Here is a 24,371-nt window from a genome sequence, read left to right as displayed (position 1 = left end):
AAAGTCACTGCTGTTTAGTTTTCTGTCTTCGTTTAAGTTGGAAGTGATAGCAGAGCTGTACATTTAAATTTTTTCATAAATCTCTCAGTCAGAACATGCTATATCATGTTTAGGTGGAAGCTAGCAAGCTAACTTCCTGCTAACTTCTAACTTTGTTAAATTTAATGAATTCTGTTTTCATGGATGCCTGAGTGTTAAACATAATTGTTATGCCTGGTAAAGCAGCAACACTGATCATTTTATTAAAGATGCAAGAATTTAGATAGTTTTTAACTCTCAGTGATGTCGCAGTGTTCGTTTGACTTTGGGATCTGAAGCGGACGGAGTTTTGGACCCAGATTACTTCGCAAAGCTCCTGACTACGGTAGCTGTAATGCTCCGACAATCCATCAAGCGGTTCAGCTTCGTAGCTTACCAAAGTCGTACTAAAACATTTTTTGACAGAATTTTGAGCGCCGTGTACCACATAAAATCCAGAATTCATACATAAGGTGTACTGGATTATAAGGATTTTAAGTGCGCCTTATAGTGCGGAAAATACGGTAATTATGTGACAGTGCTTTTCAGGCCATGTTGCAGCAAAGTAATGTTCCCCAGTCAGTCAACCAAAAGTTTGCTAAAACAGCTTGTTTCTAACAGCCTCATGAACATCCAAAAAAAGGATTACTGTGAACCGTGAATCACGTGAAGCTGCTCAGGTAGAATCAAGAATAAAAAGTACGAAGCTGGAAATCTCCGTAACAGGTCCCCTTTAAATATGACCGCATTAATTTCCTTCTATTTCAAGAATCCATTCTGTGCAGAAGTGTCTTTTGTTCATTGAATAGTAAAACTATCATATCCATTCAGACTAATGAAATCCTTTGCAGCACTTTAGCAGCTCCTGAAGGTCAAGTGAGGCAGGTTTGATTACGGATTTTACAGACTGAGGCCATGAAGCAGAATCAGACGCCGGCTTTTATCACATCAGCTGGGACTGGTCGGTATCTGTTCTTTTTAACAGACCCGTATCTGTCCAATATATTTTCACTCTGATATACCGGACTAACTAATGTTAGCCACCTCACACGTTCCATGCTATCTTGTAAATAAATTGGTCCCAATTAATGGCTTGGATGCTTGAGGGAGAATGGATTAATTTATGGCTTTCCAGTAGCGACTTGTTCCTTAAAGGTGGGAGGGGCTCCAGTGGCGGTGCATTGTTTTGTATTGTACTGTCACTAGAAAAGAACAGGTGTTGCTTGGGGACGACTGGCCTCAGCTTGTCATTTATCATTTTTCATTATCCTTTAAAGACAAGGCGCTGGGCCATGTGATATTGAGTGGGCTTGCTTCAGTGATCCTGCCATTGAACGTTCGAGGCTAATTTAAAACGAGCCCTTCAAGCCCAGAAAACGCACGAGTCATGACAGTTCAATAAAACGAGCCGCGGAAAGCAGAAATAAGAGACTCACGCTGAGCCTGATAAAGGTCCAACACTCCATTGTGCTGTTGTTGTTTTTAATACCGCACACATTAATCTCGTGCCAAAAGTAATGCCAATCTTTTCTAATCACATTTTCTTCTTTTACTTCAGACATTCTAGTTCTTTCCAAAGGTTCGTCACAGCCCCCATAGCCTCCTGACTTAAGACTGCAACTGAAACAGCAGTTAAACTAAAGTTATTTCCGAGACGATGTCTCCGAATGAGCCTTTATTTTCAGGCAAACGCTCATTTGGATATTTGCCAACCCCTCAGGCTGTTGTCGTTTTTTTTCCAGCTTGAGGGTAAAAATAGGTGAGAGGCTGTCATTTTTCTTTACAGACACTTTTATTTCTTAACTCTTTGGCAGTAACTAAGGTGCAGCGAGCATCAAGAGCCTGTGGCAGATAAGCCAACCTGCATGTGCACAGTTGTATTTGTGCGCATGTGCAGCTGCAGGAGTAATTATTCAGGCACCTTAGTGAGACAAGGTGGGACAAAATAAAGGAAAAGGGGTTAAGGGAGTCTGTTAGGAGGTCTGAGGAGTATTTGACAGCCACTCACCGACCATCCATTCCTGTGCCGTTGTGACTCGTATTCCCCGTCTGAGGCCACAGATAAGACCTTGAGCCTACACGTCATATCTCACGCTATATAGCGTACCATCCTCCCAGCTTCACTTCCATATTAGTCTGATGTACTTACCTTTAGTACAAATTTAGCTTCCAAAGGACAAGAAAAAGGCTTATAAAATCAGAAATCACTGCTTGCCCTTTCTGCTGTGTGCGTGAACATCCTTGCAGCTCAGGTTGGAGTTTGTTTTAACAACTTGGTGGGATTTGGCTCTTAAGGAGATGTTGTGGTCCTTGTTTTTGGTTGAGCTTCTTAGCGCTCATTAAGGCTCATCCTGTAATGATATTTTTCACCAAAAAAAAGTGCTTTCCACTTGGGGAATTATCTATGTGATGATGTACCTGTGTACAAATTCAGGTCAGTAATATAATGCTTGTCCAAGTTTAATGTGGCTAAAACTGACCGACCTGCACAGAGCCGTGACCTCCACCCCAAGCGAGACCTCTGGGAACTGAACGCTGGCTGTGAGCAAGTTTGCTGACCGCAGGTCGACCTCACTAATGCTCTTATGGCTGAGTAGAACCAAATGCCTGCAGTCAGGTTCCATCCTCTGTTGGAAGGCTTAAAAACAGTAAAGTGGAGACAGACTGGCAGATTATGAATTGCTCTGGATTTAAATGTCTTACAATTCATGGCAGGAGCACAAGGTTTTTGGAAACAGTATTTTTTTTTTTTTTTTTTTAAAGATATGCAGGGTGCATTTTAAAAGTTCTGCCTACACTGTACAATTCAGATGAAAGTAACTTTTCAGTGTTGCGAGGCTGAAGTGAAGACTCGTCTGATTTGATATGCAGGCAAAAATTCCTGTGATGTATTCTGCCTCAAAACCTCTGCAAATAAAACCAAACTACTTGGATGACTAGAGTTGAGTTCTTCTATATTAAGAAGTCCATGTTTACTCATTACTTCTTGCATTATGAAAAATATATTAAAAAAAAAGAATGTGGATATTTTATTACAGCCAAACAAAAGGCCCCAAAGTTTCCAGAACAACAGATCATTTTCACACTCAACACCATCAATCCTGCCAACAACAGGATAATGGGGACTGGCTCATTTAGCTAACAGAGCTAAATGAACTCAGTGTTTGCACTGCTCTTGAAGCCAGGAAACATTCATCACACAGAGACAAACTTCATTGCAGCTACAAGACACAATTCCAGTAATCCTAGCCATATGTCAAATTTGATTTCGGTGCTAATTTAATACATGCATTATTCCTAAACGGAACCTCAATTTGGCAGAAAGTCCTGTGGAGTCATTTAGTGAACATTTAAATTTCAAAATAAAATCTGGCGTGATTGGGGTTTCTTTTTGAAAATGCAATCCACACAGGAGAAATGTGTGAAGGTCTTCAGGACGGCAACATTTCCCAACCAGAGCAACTCATTCTTTGCTATGTGTGTCTTTGTCTGATAAACTTCAATCAAATCAGAAGTTGCGTGGTTTAATTGAAGCTTGCATCTTTTGAGCACCACCAACATAAAAGTCGAGGGGGGACTGCAACCTCTCTAAAACCAAAATATCTGTTGATCTGTCCATCCATCAAATAATGAGTGTGATAGGACTTGACCTAAGCAGCTAAAGAAGGGCAGGAGACAGATGCTGTCCAGTGTGGCGAGTGATTTATTCATCATTTTTGTGACCAAGCAATATTTACAAAAATAAATAAGAAACTCAACTCCATTATTAATCAGTTCAAATAAACATAACTGAACTTAAATCAACGGAAATTAAGGTCACATGCACACAGCTACACTGACCTGATCCTTCCTCCTCGAACACCTGCGTTCATCAGCTTAAATAGTCCACTTAACCAAACAATCTCACCCCTGTACTACTTCATTACATAGGTAAGACAAACATTTCCCTACTCAAACGTATACTGCTACTCTTCCCTAGCAATAAAAATCTACAGTGTAATCGATACATATTACAACAATAAATCAATTTCTACATAAACACACTCTAAAATCAACTTTATTAAATTACAAGGATTCTCCCCCTTCTTCACCTGGTCTCTTCCTGTGACCTCAGACTAACCAGGAAACTATAAATACAGGAAGTGAAGCTACATTTCCTCCTTTTGATCCTGGAACACAGGTAGGTAAGGTGAGTTCAAGCTAGACAAATTAACATTTTAAATAAAGAACATGTTAACTTAACAAACTTGTCAGAATTGACTTAAACCAAGATGTTACATTACATAGTCTGTAAAAGTGCAAAACGTAAATAAACCTGGGATAGTACATGTTTGCCTACTACAGAATACATATGAGATATGGCTAAATCAAAACAAAAATGTTCACTGAAAATATCAAGGTTTTAACTCTGGACAAAAGGTGTTCTCACCCCCTTTGTCATAATGAGTAAACATAAAAAAGTTTAAGATTGATGTTGATACTGTTGCTATTTTTTAAACATAATTACATGTTGTTGCTCTCACTAATGCCATGTTCAATACTGAGCTAATTAGGGGTGGGGGTGAGTTTTATTTACCCAAAAATGCAAAAATATACAAAATGAACTAACAATACAGGAGGTTTAAGAAAGAAATGCCCGATTAATAACTTAAGATAGCTCTGAACCAACTGTTAAACAAAATAAAACTGATTTAACACAAGAAAAGGAGGCGACTTTAATAATTGGCTGATCAGAACAGGGGAATGCAAATACGAACAAGTCATCTAACAGCAAAGAAGCACAACCAACACTTAGTTTAATAGTCACGTCAAATTAATAATAATCAACACAAGACTAAGCAAATAGGTAACTTGCAAGTCAAAGAAAATATACAACATTTAAGATAAATTATTTAACTAATCTACCCCCCATGAGAGACCTGCATTTGGTACGACCCATTCTGCAGCTAGCTAGCTGTGCGTGCTACAAATACAACTAATATATTTTAACAAGTAAAATACATTTATAAAATAAACGCATGCATGGGGGCTTCACAACTTCACAGTTGTGTGGCTGCAGGTGCTGCAATCACAATAACATTTTCAAATCTTTGTGTCTTTATGTTATACCCACTAATAATCAGCACCCATGACCATCGCAGACTAAAATCAGGTTTAATCAGTCTGCACTCGTCAGCCGGGCCACCAGAGGTTCTTTCACTCGTTGCTCCTCAGACTGTGAATGTTTGTGAGCATTTTCTGTGGCTTCAGAGGAGATTTTACAAATCAGATCAAATAACTGCAGTGAGGATCACGTTATCGTTGCTTTTAGCTGGACATTAATACATTTCAATGCGAAGCTTGTGTTACAAATGGGTGCTAAAATGTTTGTGGTATCTATGAGGCTGGGGGGGGGTGAAAAATGCAGTCGAGCTGCGTTACGAGAGAGGCAGAATTCAGATTTTTAACCACCAAGGCTTAAAAGTCTTGGTACCGCAGACCTCTGCTGCTTTGTGTCTCTCTTCTCCCTCCAAATTTGTGGCAGTTCAGTGCTAAATAGCTAAAGTACCCCTTGACAGGGTCCCATGTAAATAATGGGCTGATGCCGTAATGGCAGTAAATCTACATTAGATGTCTGAATGCCCGAGATGCATCAAAATTATGGCTCAAGTTTCACAATGGATTTCCTAAACAAATGTTTTAAACTGCTGTCAACGCAGAATGTGGGTGAACAGAGGACTTTGCAACATTAGTGACCCCCGGGGGAGCTGTCACATTACAGTGGCATTAGAGCATTGCTCACCCCAAGGGCAGATGCCGCTGCCTATAGTGGAACAGTTAGGTATATTAATTGAGTTAATGTTATGGAATAAAAGTATGAAAGGATCGTAGGTGTCTTCGCCTGTATTGACGCAGTCGGTCTCTGTGTGCGCTCTCGTGACCAGCGCACGACCAAATGCAGCACTTGCACTTGTCCCGATGATCTGTCTCCACCCAGGCAATCTGCTGGCACCATGGAAGATGCCACAGCGCATTAGCAGCGCTGTGACGGCATGTGGTGGCTCAGTGTGTGAAAGCCCTCCTCAGCAAGCCCCCACAGGGCCACTGATACCCAGAGTTGCTAACAGCTTTTGACTTGCAATTAGCCAGCCAAGTTTATCAGCAGCAATAGCTGCAGGAGGTGAAGCAGTGCTGCAGCTCGAGCATGTTTGTGTGCGCGTGTGGCCGTTTGTCTGTCCGTGACTCGAGGGTATAACGGAATACGTGTCAGGCAGATATTCTCAACGCTACACGAAGAAAGCCATGCTGTGATTAATCAAAGGTGGCCGGGGTTATTGTGTTGACTTACTAATTTTTTCTTTTTCTTTTTTTTTTCGGTAACTCAGTTCATCCAGATAAGGCTACACATCAACAGACAGGGCAATAACATGAATTCGGTGGTAGCCCATAAGGTCAGAACCTGCAAAATTGCATTAACTGAACCAGAGGGAAAGACTGTCATCTTAAGAAGTCCTTCCAGCACCCACCCCTCCTCCATCTCTGGCCTGTCTGCATGTGGGGAATTATATTACCCAGACCTCCTCCCAGTTATGATGAATCCCCAGCCCTGAGAAGACTGGCCAGCCCGACCTCCATTTGCGGGAGATTAGATCCTCTGATTACAATGCCAGCTACCTCCCAACACTAGATAAATCTTCAGTGGAAGCCCAAAAGCAAAGCCCTCCAGATCCATTGCAGTTAATAATTTAGTGTTCGAAGCGGACAAGTATTTATGATAATTCAAATGGAGCGGGAGATTTTTGACTGGACGGAAAACCTAAAGAATGGTTTCAAGTTAAAAATAGCATTTGCAAAGACTTAAATTTAGAAGTGTCCACATATTGAATTCATACTCGGTGTCATTGCTGCGCCACAAATGATATCCCATAATAAGAGTGTCTCGTGAAAGCTGAAATGTGTGAATATATTTATCTATGTGCCCAAAGGTGTTATGAACTAAAGTTCATGTAAAATGTCACATTGCTGTCAGCACTCTTATTATATAAATAATGTGCTTGCCTAAAAGCTTTTCTTGGCATATTGTGTGTCTGTATAATTGTTCATAGATCATTACGATGGGAATGGGCAAGAGAGGTGACGGGGTTGGGACGTGGCTCGAATGCACGATTTGCACTGAGCGCGCTTAGCGCTGGGTTACTTAGAAGCACTAATATGACTGCATGAAAGATGCAAATTAGATTAGAGAAAAGCATTTTGTTTACAACACTTGTCCACAGCGATGTGCCGTCAGGATCGGAAACTGCAGAGCTTCAGTCTGATGTAATCTAAGAAGCTCTCGTCTGGTCTGCTGCGTACCAACATTTTAAACATTCTGGTCATTGTTTATACATCCCGATATATTTTAAAAAGTTCATTAGAAGCTGCATGGCTGTTACACAGTTGCAGTTTTTTAGTGTTCCTGTAGTTTATTTTAACAAGATTCTCGGCCAGTAGAACTAAGACAAACGAATGGATACTTAAAAAGCTTCAGACACCGAAAATCCGAAAATGTAAACGTCGCGCTAAAGTTACCGCTGATTTTGATTGATTGGTTTCATACTTCTGCCTCGTGCTATATTCACACTGCTTGTAAAAACATACAAAAAAGAGTAAGCCGAGCACGGCCACCTACGCTGACGCAACTACCCTCTCCAACCATCCCTGGGCTCTTTATGTGTGTTATATGTGAGAACACTGAAGCATGTGATGGTTGATGCGTCACCCCATTATTGCAGCAATGAAAAAAGCTTTTCGAGCATCACACAGCGACAAGTGTCAGGTTGTTGCTTCACATAGCAGGTTTCCACTGGAAAAAGCTTCATAACCCGTCACCTTTTGCCCAAGTAGTGTGAACACAGCACAAGCATGGCAAAATCTGCTGATGCCTGGTTAGATGGGGTGAAGATTTGCAAACTCTGGAGCCTCTGAATAGAAACACTGTTCTGTGCACTGTGACAAAACCGTTTCTTTTGTAACCCCAACACCGTCTAGTCAGTGAGGATTTTGTGATATCTATATGCAATAGAGTTAAAGCATTAAAATATCATGTTTAAAAATGTCAGTCGTCACATATCTTGTGAGAAATGGGGGTTTTATTGCGATATTCATAATCCACAGACTCACTAAAGAGTTTTCATTAGAACTATTTCTTTAATATAAGGCAGTTCCTGGATAATCCTGAAAATCCATCATCTGGAAATTGACTGTTAAGCCTGTCATTTCCTCCAAAGATCTCCTGAAACAATTTTATCTACTCATGGTATTAGGTTAAAGGTTATAAGCAGTGAAAGGTATCTTTAAATCAAATCCTCAAAGTTAAAACTGTGTGTATACCGCAAGTCAAACCTGTTTTTCTTGTCATTTTGCTTGGACAAAACAGTTTGAGAAAAATGAAAGCAAAGATGTGAGATGAACTTTCACATCACAGTCAAATGCACAGCTGTGTATTTGCTCTGCTGGAGGCATCAACCTTGAAATGCTCAAGCATGAATTGTGGTAGTGACACCTGCATCCATACCGAGCTGTTTATCATCACACATCGCTTAGACTCTCTGCCACCGACGTGACCATTAACATATAGATAGTCTCTGACTTCTGACCGTGATCTGTCCCAGGTGTCCATGAATTGTGACTACGTGTTCGTCAATGGGAAGGAGACACGGGGCTCCATGAATGCCAGGGTCATCTTCAGCTATGAGCACCTGAGCGCGCCGCTGGAGCTGACCGTCTGGGTTCCCAAACTTCCCCTGCAGGTTGAACTTTCTGACAACAATCTGAGCTTCATCAAAGGCTGGAGGGTCCCCATTCTGCCCGACCGCAGGTGAGCCTCAAGTCCACCCTAAAACAGATAACATGCAATGTTGGAGACATCACAGTTCTCTACGATAACATCACAGTATTCAATAGATAGGAATAGTTTCTTTGTACGCTCTATATTGTTGCTCACACATGTTTTGGTTGTTTAGAACGTATCTGTGTGTTTATATTTTGCTGTGTTGTGTCATTATAGCAATTTTACAGTGTTCCCACTATTCACACAAATCCATCCTTTTATAATTGGTAGGTCAAAAGAACATATTCATCCATTTTTCCTGCATCCTTTGTGTGGTTTCAAATTACACCGGTAGCATATCAGAAGTAGAGTGTGCTTTGAAAAGGGCCTTCTTTACCTGCTCTGTGCAGCTTTTGTGAAAATTAGACCCGTTGCTATTTTAAGGTGCACAGAGATCCACTTCTGGGATGTGTTGTGGTACATCTGGTGGAGACTCAACCTCTATTTTGAATGGATGCGATCATCTCCTGCCGCCACTGCAGACCCAGAACAAATCATAGCCGTGACGAGTGTATTTCAGGGTTTTGTCGTTCCCTTTATGAAACTTCAGCCAGACAGGCTTCAAAGATTTTGCTCTTTTCCAATGAGAAGCACATTGTTGTTTCTTCTGTATAGTTGTATAAAAAAAAGAAAGTGTCATTTTAGGACATGATAGAAATCATGCTTGTTCGGTCTTTTTCTAATTTTACCGTTTAAAACTTTAAAATTTAACATGCTGAATGAGGCCTGTAGAGTCTGATTGCATGGTCTAACCTTGGGGTAAGGTTTCTGGGAGCCACTCTTGGGAAGTTGTGGGATAGTGTTTAACACACATCTGAATCCTCAAGACCAAAGTGCACAAACTTTGAGGTGCTTTCACTTGCTGAAACAACAGCTAATCAAGCTGTTACTTCAAATTTTAATTCCTATAGAAGCTGTAAGGGTGATGGTAGTGGCACAACAAAATATGATGTGAAGTTTATCTAAATCATTTAAAGACCTGCTAAGGACCAGAGGATTTTTTTTATTATGTCATGATGCATAAACATTACAGCTGAAACTTTCACTGCACTCTTTATACTACAACAGCAGCCACCACCGCTCATGCTCTTTCACATGAAGGTAAATTAAACACAAACTGCTCAACTGAACTGTGAACATAATGGAACAAAAACACCACAACTCAGTAAGACAGGGTAAGCACGAGAATAAATGCATGTTAACGTCTATAATTTGCTACTGCAAAACCACAATTTCTCTGATGTGCCAGATCTGAGTGCTACAGCGGCTAGTGCAATCTATAGTATGGACGTTTAATTAAATGGATTAGGTTAAATAGATTAACTTGTACTTAATCTGTTTAATTGCTATGAGCGTTTACATTACAAAGAGTCTGGAAAATGTATAATGGTGTCCACAAAAATAAGATCTAAGATGTGGATAACAGCAGTTTTCCTTTGGTTTAAAGTTTTTTCTGCATTGACGCAAGCTGTGAAGAATTGAACGTTACATATAATAGTATGTTTGAAGGGAGTAATTTAACACCTCGTTGCTGTCTTTTCTGTTCTAAACTAAACCCTATGGAAAAAAAAAAAAAGAATAGAGCAGGAAAATATTCAGTGGAGAAAAATCTATTTTGAAAATATCTTATTTTTGTACATGATTACATGAAGACTCATTATCCAAAGTGCATGGTACCCTGCAGTCTCACACATTAGAAACTAAAAAGCTGTCCAGCCTCCATTTCTGTTATGCTGTTATTTTACGGGTAGTTGCCTGTTTTGGCCCAATTAGGTGCTCTGGCTCAGTTACACAGCAGACGTGTACCTTACAAAAAGAAGCTTTCAAGTGCAAATTGATCCACTAAGGTTTGTCATGTATGTGTCAGACCCATCTGAACCCATTTTTCACAACAGGTCCGAGACAAAGGCTTAATTTGTCTTTGAGTTAAGAACACAGAAACATTTTTTGCTCCAAATATTTCTTGTACTTCCAGGTAGATAATGATGTTTTTGGACAGTCTGTGGGAGTCATTTGGGCTTCTACTCATGGCCCAAAATGATGGTTAGAGTTAAACAGTTGTTATTATATTTCCAAGAAACTCCTTTACACCTGTGTACTTTTCCTCCAAATACCTGTGACTAAAGTACTGTGATATGGTCACCTGCACTCAATCAAGAATTGTAGGGTGTTCAGGCCAATTGCCCTTGTGTCAGTGTTATCAAAAATTGTGTCAGCAGAAAGGATCCAGCAGGCTATGAAAAACTAAACTGATGCCTGCAAACCTTAAAAATATGACGCTTGACACGGCACCAGCTGGAGATTGAGGGTTTTGGAATCGAGACCTCTGTGAAGAATGCGGACCTAGTAAAGGAACCAAGGCTCATTTACAATATTGCAGCGCTTATATCATGCAAGAAGCAGTAGCAAACGAGGCCACAACTTCACAACAAATGTTTAATGGGAGCATTAACACTCGCACGGGTGGCTGCTGTCGTTGCTGCCGGAGTACATCACTGTAGACCAATTCCATTTCTACCAAAGCTGAATACAAATGGCATGCTTATGGGGTTGTTTGAAGAATGAAGGTATTTCAGATGATTTAGAGGACTTGAAAAACACCTTGCATAGCCTTATATTTCAAATGTGCTATGGAAGGTATCTTATTTTGACATGCAAAATGTGTCTTAAATGCCCCCCTTAGCACCATTTATTCATTTATTTGTTGTAGGTCCAGTCTATAATAGTACAAATGCTGTGTTTGTGCTTTTATCAGTGTTGTGTGTTACGTTCCAATGGCGTTTTTGCCATTTGTCCAGCACGCCTCACCGAGCCAGCAATCTTATGTGACGTAACTCCCATTATCGCCTTTGTGAATTTCAATAGATGCAATAGTTGGTTCAAGCAAATGGCTACGGCTTTAGCAGTCGGTTTCTCTTAAGCGTGCATCTCTACAATTCTTCCAGCCCATTTTCTATGCATATAACTTCCCCTCTGACTTCATAAAAACAGTCATCAAAGACCCCTTGCGAGCCATTTGCGGTTGCTGTGATTGCCACACAGCTAGGCCAGAGGAATTCATTTCGCTGTTCCTTTTTTGCATGCTGTCATTTGGATTTACTTTCATTCTTTACTTTTTCCTGTAGTCCTGTGCCACATCAGGAAACCGCAGACAAAGGCGGCTTGCATCTTTCTTGATGGTGCCACATACGGACTGCTGAAGCTGTTAATACACACTAGAATGGCCTCCCCACAGGAGTCTGTGTTTTCAGTCATATTTCTATTGTTGAGATTGAACACATCTTTTCATGTTTGCTACGGAGCATATTGGGCTTTTTCCTGTCGTCTGATGCATATCCATATCAGCTCTCCCAGCAGCAATGACTGAATATTTAATCATGAAATATGCTGTAATTACGTGGTACCCACACCTTGAAACGAAATGCTACTTCACCGCATCTATATCTGCCCGTGTTTGCATATCTTGATGCTGTACTTCACATGTATCATCCCAGAGTGTCTATGAAGCATCTATCTGTGAATCATAATGGATTAAAGCTAGAAAAGCTGCTAAAAACCCCTTAAAAAAGGCCCATGTTTATCTCGTTGTACACATGGAAAGCTCACATACGGCCGCATGGGGGTTTCAGACATTCCTCACGTTAAATGTCAAACATCTCTTTCGAAAACATCAGGTTATGCAGACGAGAGATTTTAAGCCCTGAGAGAAATGAAGCCAATGTGGAGGTGCCAAAAATTGCATTTCCTCTGATAACTACTTCAGTCTGGCTCCAGAGGTCTCTTTAGTTAATTTCCCCTTGAAGAGAGCCGTGTAGGAACTGTTTTGTGTCTAGTGGACCTCTCGATGTTTGTGCTGTTATGGCTAGATATGTATAGGCTTTTCTTGTGTTTTAATTTAGTGTTACGGTTCAGCAATTAGCAGGTTTCTTGTGCCTTTTTTCCACTACTCGACTAGGTTTTTAGTAGGGGTGCAACGATACACAAAATTCACGGTTCGGTTCGGTTCGATACTTTGGTGTCACGGTTCGATATTTTTTCGATACAAAAAAAATGTTCATGCCTTTTTAATTTGTCATTTATTAAAATTATAAATATATATTTTAACTCAAAAGTACAGTTTTTAAATTTAACCCTAACCCTTGTGCGTGTTTTTTATTTTGACAGCGAATGCGCATCTGCGGACCACTTATGTGCAGCCCTGGTTATTTAGCTCGTCATATTGCAGCCACAGAAATAATTTTGTCCATGAAACCATAAAGCTGCACTTTCTTTTTGCCTTATAGTCTGATTTGTCATAACTTCTCCGTTTTGTGGTAAGCTTTTCTTTGGCTGTCACTTCTTCACCCTGACCTGTCTTATTTGGCTCAGCAGAACTAAAATATATATCTGTCTGTGAAGGTTCTCAGTCATCCAGGTCATCGTAGTCAAATATAAATCCTGCTGCTTTTACACACGCACTCACATAAGCTCAGCGATTCTCTGCGCGATCAACCTCTCACATGTTTAAGCTGCAGGAGATTTCACTTGTCATGTTTGCATAGTAAGCTAACGATTAATAAGACAATGTCAGAGGAATTGGTGCGCAAATTATCATCACTCACAGATCAGTGCTGTCGCTCTCTATACACAGTTCGCGCGATTGCAAAGTGAAAGCAAAAAAGCAAGCGCAAATTCAAACGCGATTTCAATATATCACATATTGACAGTGGCTCACCGATGCCAATGACATAATTACCCAGCTACATTTCCGAAAGAATGCAAAAGCATTGACATATATTTTTCCTTCCTACAATAGCCCGACGGGCAGGGCAGAGATAGATTTTGGTACCCCGACTGGAAAAATCGCTAGCCCCGGGACGTCGGGCTAGCGATATTGCGAGCCCTGTATCTGATTGAGGAATCACTCATCTTTGGAAAAGAGAGTTTATTACAGAGAAATGTCTCTTTCCAAAATAAAAGCTATACTATCCGCTTCTTCTGGGCTATATTCTCAGCAGCATATTAAACAGCTGTCTAAATGACTCTGCTAAAGTTAGTAGCATGCTTGCTTGTTTTTTTTCTGCTTCCACTTGTCTTTGCACTAGGATGATGTCGGCGTAAATGTGCAGTCATATTCGTCGTGTTCCCACTAGTGCTTTCAGGTTAATCTCGTTGAAATGACCTTAACGCCACAACACGGCAAATCTCCGTTAACGAGCTACCGCCGATCGCCCCGTGCATGGGGCTAGACGGCCAACACGTTAACGAGCTAACTGCGCTAACACACTAGTTCCCACCCATGTAAGGCAAGGCAAGGCAAGTTTATTTGTATAGCACAATTCAACAACAAGGTGATTCAAAGTGCTTTACAGAGACATTAGAAACAAGAACAAATAAAAAGCATGATTTAAAATTGATTAAAACAAGCAAATAAACTAACTAACTAATTAACAAACAAACAAACAAACAAAACAGTATATAAAATCAAAACAGATAAAATCAGAACAGTAGATAAAATCAGTAGTTAAATGTAAGTTTTGAAATTTAAGCTTAAAGTGTGGATTTGGTGCTTTATTCAAATGCAGCTGAGAACAGGTGAGTCTTCAACCTGGATTTAAATAAACTGAGTGTTTCAGCTGATCTGAGGCTTTCTGGGAGTTTGTTCCAGATATAAGGAGCATAAAAGCTGAATGCAGCTTCTCCGTGTCTGGTTCTGACTCTGGGAACTGATAAAAGACCGGATCCAGATGACCTGAGGGATCTGGAAGGTTCATACTGGGTCAGGAGGTCATTGATGTATTTTGGTCCTAAACCATTCAGAGCTTTATAGGCCAGCATCAGAACTTTAAAGTCTATCCTCTGACGGACAGGCAGCCAGTGTAAGGACCTCAGAGCTGGACTGATGTGGTCCACTTTTTTGGTCTTAGTGAGGACTCGAGCAGCAGAGTTCTGAATGAGCTGTAGTTGTCTGACTGATTTTTTTAGGTAGACCTGTAAAGATGCTGTTACAGTAATCAAGCCTACTAAAGATGAATGCATGGACTAGTTTTTCCAGGTCCTGTTGAGACATCAGATCTTTTATCCTTGATATATTCTTGAGGTGATAGTAAGCTGACTTTGTTATTGTCTTAATGTGTTTTTCTAAGTTTAGGTCTGCATCCATCACTACACCCAAATTTCTCGCCTGGTTTGTGGTTTTTAGATGTATAGATTGAAGTTCTCTGGTGACCTGTAATCGTTTTTCTTTGGCGCCAAAGACTATTACCTCAGTTTTGTTTTTGTTTAGCTGGAGAAAATTGTGGCACAACCAGTCATTGATTTCCTCAATGCATTTACCAAGAGCCTGTACAGGGCCTCGGTCTCCTGGTGACATTGTGATATATATTTGTGTGTCATCTGCATAGCTGTGATAGTTTATTTTGTTGTTGTTTATAATCTGTGCCAGTGGGAGCATGTAGATGTTAAACAGAAGGGGTCCCAAGATGGAACCTTGGGGAACTCCACATGTGATACTTGTCTGCTCAGATGTGAAGTTACCTATTGATACAAAGTATTTCCTGTTTTCTAAGTATGTTTTGAACCAGTTTAGTACAGTTCCTGAAAGACCTGTCCAGTTCTCCAGTCGTTTGAGTAATATGTTGTGGTCAACTGTATCAAATGCTGCACTGAGATCCAGTAAAACTAGGACTGACATTTTTCCACTGTCTGTATTCAGACATATGTCATTAAACACTTTGGTCAGAGCGGTTTCAGTGCTGTGGTTCTGTCTAAAACCTGACTGGAAGGCATCGTAGCAATTATTCTGTTTTAAGAAGTAACTGAGCTGTTGAGAAACTGCTTTTTCAATGATCTTACTTAAAAACGGGAGATTTGAGATCGGCCTGTAGTTGTTCATTTGTGTCTTGTCAAGATTGTCCTTTTTCAGTATAGGTTTGATTACAGCAGTTTTTAGTGATTCTGGAAACACACCTGATAATAAAGAAAAGTTGACGATCTGTAACAGGTCTGACTCTAAAGTCTTTGAGACCTTTTTGAAAAAACTTGTTGGCAGGACATCTAAACAGCAGGAGGAGGAGTTCAGTTGACCTAAGATGTCCTCCAGGTCTTTGCTGTTAATAGGTTGAAACTGTTTCATGGTGTTTAAACAGTTTTTTGGTGGACACAGTACATATCCTGGATCTGCTGTTGATGTACCAATTGCTTGTCTAATTTTTTGGATTTTTTCAGTGAAGAATTTGGCAAAGTCATTGCAGGCCATGGTCGAATGAAGTTCAGCTGCCACTGACACAGGAGGGTTTGTTAGCCTGTCAACTGTAGAAAATAAGACCCGAGCATTATGGCTGTTTTTAGTGATGATGTCAGAGAAGTAGGACCTCCTTGCACTCCTCAGTTGTAAATTATAATTGTGAAGTTTCTCTTTATAAATGTCATAATGAACCTGGAGGTTTGTTTTTCTCCATCTGCGCTCAGCTTTCCTACACTCTCTTTTTTCATTTTTCACCAGTGTGGAGTTTCTCCATGGAGACTTTTTCCTTCCAGAGATAACCTTCACCTTAATGGGAGCAATAGTGTCCATTACATTTAACATGTTAGCATTGAAGCTATTGACGAGCTCATTGACTGACCCTCTGGGCAGGTCAGGTGTTAATGGGAAGACCTGGTTAAAAATTGCACTACTGTGTTCAGTTATACACCGTTTTGTGATCACTGTTGTTGATATATTTGTGTGGGCTGAGATTTTACTTTCAAAGAAAACACAGTAATGATCAGACAGGCCCACATCAGACACAGTAACCTTTGAAATGCTCAGGCCTTTGGAGATCAGTAGGTCAAGAGTGTGTCCTCTATTATGTGTGGCCTCTGTTACATGCTGAGTCAGCCCAAAGTTGCCCAGAGTGTTACTCAGGTCTTTAGTCCCTTTGTCCTGAGGGTTGTCCACATGAATGTTAAAATCCCCAACAATAATTACACAGTCAAAATCAACACAGATCACAGACAGCAGTTCACTGAGGTCATTAAAAAAGTCTGTGCAGTATTTGGGAGGCCTGTAAACATTAAGAAACACAACTTTGGATGGGGCCTTCAGCTGTAAAGCCACATATTCAAAAGACTGAAAACTTCCAGGAGATAGCTGCTTACATTGAAATGATTCATTAAATAAGACAGCAACCCCTCCTCCTCTCCTGCTCGCCCTGACCTCACTGATAAAACTGTAGTTAGGAGGGGGCTGCACTGTCGGCCCTAGGCGGAGTAGTCGAACGCAGATTCACTGAGCGCTCAACACAGACAGCATCGTCAGAAGGAAAGTTGATAAAATAAATTACAAATTTTGTATTGTTCGATACATATGCGTACCGAACCGAAAGCACTGTATCGAACGGTTCAATATCGATACGAATATCGTTGCACCCCTAGTTTTTAGGGTTTTCCATTTGGTGACAGTACCTGCTACCAGGTACTTTTAGTACCTAATTGGCCAGCTGAGGTGAGTCAAGCCAAAAATGTGATGTAAACAGACTGCATCCCACCAGTTGGCCAGGAAGTGATGTCACTGGATGAGTCATAGAAGTGACTCATTCATGAGAATCAAATGCACGATTTTTGAAACCCAGCAACAAGGGAAATGGCATCAAAACCAACACTGTGAGTGTCCAGAGTGTCCACAACCTTTCTTTGTCTCTCTTCTTTACTGCGAGTGTGACACAAGGCCATTGAGCGAGCATCAGGTACACCATCGCCACATTGTGTTGTGTTTATGTCCCATACAAATGATTTTACGGGACTTTCTGGCTGTTTTGCTGTAACGATTCCATCCACATTGAGGTGATACTCTACTGTAATGGAAAACGACTGAAACCAAGTAGAGTCAGGTGGAGCTGAGCCAAGTAGGTACTGGAGGAAAAGAGGCACTGGTGCATTGCATCCATACAGTCTGTGGATGTAGTTTGCTAAATGATTTTGCAAGACGCAGCTGATAGTTTAACAAAAATTTGTCTCTTGAGCCTAAAAAACCCCTGAAAAAAAGCAAAACAAGATTGATTTTAGCATTTTGACCACACCAATGCCTCAAATTGGGGGTGACAAACCATCTTTAAGAGTACTCAGTCACCTGAGTACATTAGAGGGGCAGCTCAGGTTGAGCTGTTTAGAGACAACGTTAGAGAGAAAAGGTTGAAGTGGTTTGGATGTGCAGAGGAGGGACAATGAATGTATTGGATAAAGGTTATTGAAGATGGAGCTGCCAGGCAGATGGAACAGAGAAAGACCACAGACGAGGTTCATGGATGTAGTGAAGGAGGACATGCAGAGGGTTGGTGTGATAGAAGACAGATAATCGGGAGGCAGGTTATCTGCTGTGGCGACCCCTAAAGGACACAGCTGAAAGAAGGAGGAGGAGAAGAAGAGGAAGACACTGTGTCATCGTGGAAATGTTGCTATTTGCTTTTTCCCACGTTTTAAATTGAAGAAACCACACAGTTGCATTCCGACTTGAAACCAAAATTTCAAACTTGGGATTTGCTTTAACCTTGAATGACAAGACTTTGAAACATCACCGTGACTTTCTATAAAGCAACCTGGACACCTGCCACAAACAAAACAAAACCAGTGCCAATAACTATCTGCAGCAGAACTAGCAGGCTTTATTGAAAGTGACTAGACAGACATCAACAGGATTTACAAGAACTCATCTTGTTCTTGACTAATGCCAGCGCTAACAAAGGATATCAGGTTGAAGGCTGTTTGTCCTGACCTTGGTCTTGTTTGTTTACATTCATAATGAAATGCTGCCATAATGAATTAGATGGTGTTTACAAAGGCTTGCTGCGGTACTGTTGCTTGTTAGGCATCTCAAACAGTAAGACCAGATCATGATGATAATCTCTATTATTAGTCTTTTCAATAACTCCTCTCAGTCCAACTATCGCTCACTCTTATCGCTTATTTTCCTCTTTCTCTTGCTGACGCTCCTTTACACAAACCTCTAAACCTCCCTGCACTCCTTCCCTCGCCTCCTTAACTCTCATTTTCCTTTCTGTTGCAGTCTCTCCATCCCAGAGTCCTTCGCTTCCGCAAAGTGACACATTCTGAACCTTCACACACAGCGAGGTCTCTTGGCCTGCAGTGGGCCTCTGCCACAGTGCAGCAGAATTGCTCACTGGCTGCATTATCCAGCAACATGCTCTAAAAAAGGAAAGAAAGTGTAATCGGGCGAGCAGCCCGTGTGCACCGAAGCTGCAGCTTGTACGATTGTATCAGTGACTCTAATAAGAACAGACAATATTCTTCTGAGGGGGAAAAAATATCAACCTTATTTTCAGGTACAGACTTGGGAAGGTAAACTTTCACTGACCTGACCTAAGAGTTGAGAAACTCCTTGAGAGAGATGGAGTAAGTTTTATTGTCTCATTGGGTTTTTCTCTGCCTTTAAATGAATAAGTAACTGAGAGTGGAGTCTCAGTGTCTGCTGTGGAGTTAACTCGCTTACTGACTAACAGCAGCAGAAAACTACATGTCCTGAAGCTGCACCATCAGTATCCAATGCACTGAGATTGTTTCTATGTTCCAGTTTTTCAGTTCAGCGTCTTTTTGCATGAAGTTGCTTTTAAAAGTGATAGAAAACAGAAGACCTTTGCTTTGATCGAGCGTGCTGTTTTGATTTTAGCTTTCCTGAAACTTTACAAGGTTGTTTTTTAATACGTTTAGGGGACTTGAAGGACAGTACTAAAAGGAATATTTAAAATTGGCAAAGCAAAGGCTGACACATTTGGACCTTGTGTGGATTGTATGAGTCGATCTCCAAAAGCACAGGATTTTTCGTAACCCATTAGCATCCTTTTGTTAGCACCTTCTTCCGTCTCTTAAAGTCCATTTACTTTGCTGACTATGTCATTAATGAAGAGAACATCTTCAGTGCTTGTTTTCTTAGGCTTCACAAAGCTCCTTCTGAGCCACAGAAGATGTTTTATAAAGGATTTTTCTATTTCTACTTCCATTTCTGGGAAGTTCGCAGAAATCAACTGATAATGAAACCTTGTCCTAAAAATGTTTTGGGTAAATTTAGAGAGTAATTACATTTTTCACGATTATTTATAATAATTCTTCATGACGCTTAAAATGGTCTGTGAGATTTTGGCTGAAATCGAGTCGTCAGACCAGACAACATTTTTCCAATCTTCTGCTGTGTTCTTTAGCCCATCTGCTTGAAGGTTCGTAATGTTGTGTATTCAGAAATCCTCTTCTGCCAATCTCCTCCAACATCAGGAAGACCAAAGAACTGCTTCTCATTGGATAGTTTCTGTTTGTCAAACTATTCTCAGTAAACCCTAGAGATGGTTAGGTGAGAAAATCTCCACAGATTATCAGTTTCTGAAATACTCAGACCAGCACATCATGCACACCTTTCTTCCCCGTTCTGATTCACAGTTGGAACTTCAACAGCTCATCTTGACAATGTCTACATGCCTAAAGGCATGACGTTGTTCTAACATGCTTGGATGATTAGATGTTTACGTTAGCAAGCCTTTGAAAACGTGCACGTGATGAGCCGGTGAGCGTAGACATACTGTTCTAATGTTGTACTGATGGATGCTTATAGAAAACATGGCAGAAACTTAAGCTGTTTTCAAACGCTTTTTCTATTCTTGGATGACGTTAGTCAGAGAAGGATGTCCTTAATATGGTCATTTCAAGCCCACGCCAGGAGGGTGCCAGCCAATCAGAACAAAGTTGGCTCAGTCTGAAATGGCTACAGTGAAACCAGATTATTGCAGTTTGTAATAGTTTAAGCTTTAAACTAAACTGTTTTTGTAATTCCCTGGAGAGTACACATATAGTTTTACATATACTAATGTTATCATTCTCCAGAAATCTCTGTCGCTTTTACCTGTGAAGTACAAGAATTCATAGCTGCTCGGGCACATTAACTGTGATAGCGCCTATTATTTTCATTCATTTCAAAGCCATAAATTCAACCGTCCATAGTCACTAAAGTGATAAATCCATGACCCAAGCTTAATCAAAGTAAGAGAAGTTCATGAGGTGAAGTTATAGTTGCTTGGATGAACAACTTCATGCAGACATGTCCAATGACCCATGAGAGCCTAATGGGGGGCCCTTTTGTTTCTAAACATCATATAACCTGCCAGTGCTGAAGTGATGTGCTGTGGAGAGGAAGCGCGCTGAGATGAATGAATAATCACACCCAGCAAGTGGGACAGGTCTTGAGGTAGATGTGTTACGGTACAATATAATGCATTTTGATGTTAAAGTAGTCGATTCAAAGTGTTTATGAGACCTCTGGATAGAAGCGCTTAGCCTGGTAATCAAACCCATTCCTTAAATTAATGGACAGGTTATATACTTTGTCATTGGCTGACGGGCCAAAGCCTCTCCTGAATCTTAAATCTTCAGATAGTTAAGGCGAAGCAAAGATTAAGCAGAGGAGTGCTTTTTAAGCGTAAACTGGCAGATTGTCAAGCCTGCTGTGGGAAGTTGGGTAACTCATACATCTTGTTGTAGAGCAGATTGCACTCAGTGGGGGATGCACCTGGCATGCTTAACCTCACTGCCCAGGGCTCCTGTGAAATAAAAAGGGCATCGGTCCAAAACTCTGCTCCGTGGTGCTTATCATTCCTTCCCTGCTGGCTCCGAGGACTTTTTACTCATCGCCACTGCGTCAGAACAGATAATGTGATGGATTTGTACGGAGTGGTGCTGAGTTTGTCATTGGAGTTGTGTCAAATTATGAGACGAGCAGACCCCTTAAGAACAAAAGGCAGAAATTGAGACATAGCATCATGACACAGGACTGAGCGTAACTTAGCAGTGAGCAGATGCTCAGTTTGAAGAAGTGACAAGTTATGATTGGTGATGGTTTAGTCTCGTGGGGTTTTTTTTCTGATGCTCTTCATCTTTTTGGCAGCTTATTTGGCCAGAACAAGGGTACCGGGCTTCCATAACATTCTCAAACTCCACAACTACCTTAAACTTCTGCCCTTTCTTACTCCCAGTGTGAAAGAGGCTCCATCCATCCACCCATCCATCTTCTTTCATTTATTCAGTTCAGGGTCTGGAGCCAGTCGCAGCCGTTAGAGGCTGGGCACAACCTGCACAGGCCACCAATCTGTCACAGGGCTAACAGGTAGAGACAGACAACCACCGATGCTCATATTCCACCTTAGCCTAAATTTTGACACTTCAACCTGAATTACTGAAGTCAAGGAAGAACAGACTGAACTCTGCAGACTAGCCTGCATGTTGAAAAGTGACACTAGAGTGACAGATAGGTCTGGATTTACAAAACGTGCAAAATAGTGTGTGAGGGTGATTTACAAAAGAACCAAGGTCTCAAACTAAGACATGATATTCAACTAATAGGGCAGGTGTAGCTCGTTCATTGTAATTGAAAAAGCATATAAATATAGGTTAGACATTACGGAGGCAGTATGGCAGACAGAGTCATTATAATTCAAACAGGCTTCAATAATGAGTGAAATGAAAACCTTGTGCGCTGTCTATGGTCCTGAAATTATAACAGTTTCCTTTAAAAAGATTTATTCAACTCAAAATTGAAGCATATCGACACAAATACACTGAAAAACAATCAAACCAATTCGAAACATCAAAATGAAAATGGACCACTGTTAAGACTTTCCAAGCCAGACTTCCATCCAAGTGCTCATTATGTTCAGAAAAGGGTCCAAAGTTAATGTTGTCGTCCCTCCGTTCTCTTGATTCTTTAGCGATGTGGAAGTCCTGCCACAGAAGCCACAGTAGAAAAGAACCTGATACCAAAAACTGAAGAGTTGCAAGAAGTTTTGTTACCTTTGGTGTTGCGTGACTTGTTCTAGGTTAACTGAGCAAATTCAGAATTTGGTAGCTTGGTAATGTAAGGCTTTAACACCGTTTCCTGTGGAATTCCAAATAAATTGACATGAATCAATAAATGTGTAATGCTTCCTTGGATGTGCTGCGGTGTCTCCTTCAGGCAGAAATAACGGGCACGATATTAAGCGTAAAAGCAAAAATCTGAATTTAGTGCAATTAGCAATAAATTGTGTGCTGTGAACGTTGATAAATAAGTTTGCAGCTTCCTTTTTTAGAAAGGGAATCCTGTGAAGGTACACTTGATTGATTGTCTATAGGGGCTTAAATATTGCTTTCATGCCATTTACAAATTCAGTGTATTTGTAATTTTTGTGTGTGATTGTTTGTGGTGTCATTCGAACCGCTTGATTTCTATTGTGTGGGTTATTTTTCTTTGTACTTTTTTGTTTAATCTGTGACCGCAGGAAAAACGGTTGTTTCTGCCGTAACAAATGATGGGGATCTGAATAAAGAGTGGGGAAGGTTTGAAGACTCAGACTGACAATACTCATACTCAGCTCATACTTTATACCCCTCTAATGTCCCGTGTTCTGGATTCTTAGCCCTACTGCTCAGTCCGATACAGCTTTAGTTTAACCCTGTACTTGTTCCTCTCTTTCCAAGGAGCACTAGAGACAGCGACGCGGACGACGAAGACGACGATCGCCGGGTGAGTCGAGGCTGCACCCTGCAGTACCAGCGGGCCCTGGTCAAGGTGCTCACACAGTTCCACACCACCTCCACAGAGGGCACTGACCAGGTTATCACCATGCTGGGACCCGACTGGCAGGTGGATGTCACAGACCTGGTGCAGGACTCCCTGAAGGTGGCTGATCCCAGGATTGCGGAGTTGGTGGACAGGACGGTCCTGGTGGGCCTGGAGCTGGGATCCACTGTGCTGAAGGTAAACTCCTTTAGACACCCAGAGATTCACATTAATCAACAGGGAACAGTTAGGAGACTTGTAAATGACAGATGATGCATGCGTTAGCTTAAAAGATGAGGAACAAAGCACATTACTCTTTACAGTACTCTTACGCCAGCGAGCAGAAGGGCGGTTCTTTTGAAGACTCTTAGCACTTTGATTAAAGGATAATGCTAGGCCTCATGTCCATAGCTGAGGCCATCGTTGCTGGTTAATCTACTAACATTGCACAGTGCCAACCAAATCAGAACAGGAAAAACAGACCAGTAATGCCTGTAATAATCCCGCATTATTAAGGTAAACTCAGTGCATGCACAACTAAAGAAGCTGTGGTTGATAGTTACACCCAGAAGACAGACGATAAGCAGTGATGGTGGGTTGCTGCATACAATTCGGGGGTAATTTCGCAGCTCATCTTTGTTTTCACTTCTTCCCTCAAAACCCTTGTTTGTCGGTTTGATTGCTTCTTTTTCATCATGCCGTGTTCCCTAAATCTCAGCAATAAATTTGACTGCGGTTTAGTAACATGGAACATAACGCTGAGGTTGTCATAAACAAGATTTATCCTTGAAGTTTATAGCCTCCAGCCCTTTCACAATCGTGCCACTTTTTACCCTTTTTCCTTTTCACTTGTTGTCGATTGTGAAACAAAAGCCCATCAGTCTGTCTGTAAGCGTATGATGCTGTTGATGTCCGCTTCTCTCAAGCAAAAGAGCTGCTTGACATAAAGTG

General features: G+C 41.0%; 1 protein-coding gene across 2 annotated transcripts in view; it reads left to right on the top strand.

Annotated features, from left to right (window-relative positions):
* tmem132e (transmembrane protein 132E) overlaps positions 1–24,371 on the top strand; it is a 452,339-nt gene that overhangs the window by 401,474 nt on the left and 26,494 nt on the right. For both annotated transcript variants that reach the window (XM_085421293.1, XM_085421292.1), the window contains exons 6-7: positions 8,652–8,857; positions 23,339–23,618. In XM_085421293.1, the coding sequence (XP_085277419.1) occupies positions 8,652–8,857; positions 23,339–23,618 (486 nt within the window). The remainder of the gene's footprint in view (positions 1–8,651; positions 8,858–23,338; positions 23,619–24,371) is intronic.

The sequence above is a fragment of the Rhamphochromis longiceps genome, linkage group LG10, assembly GCF_057381845.1.
Source record: "Rhamphochromis longiceps isolate RC_006_pf linkage group LG10, R_longiceps_female_GT1.1, whole genome shotgun sequence".
NCBI lineage: Eukaryota > Metazoa > Chordata > Actinopteri > Cichliformes > Cichlidae > Rhamphochromis > Rhamphochromis longiceps.
Note: the sequence above shows the minus strand (reverse complement) of the source record. Positions and strands in the feature narration are given on the sequence as shown.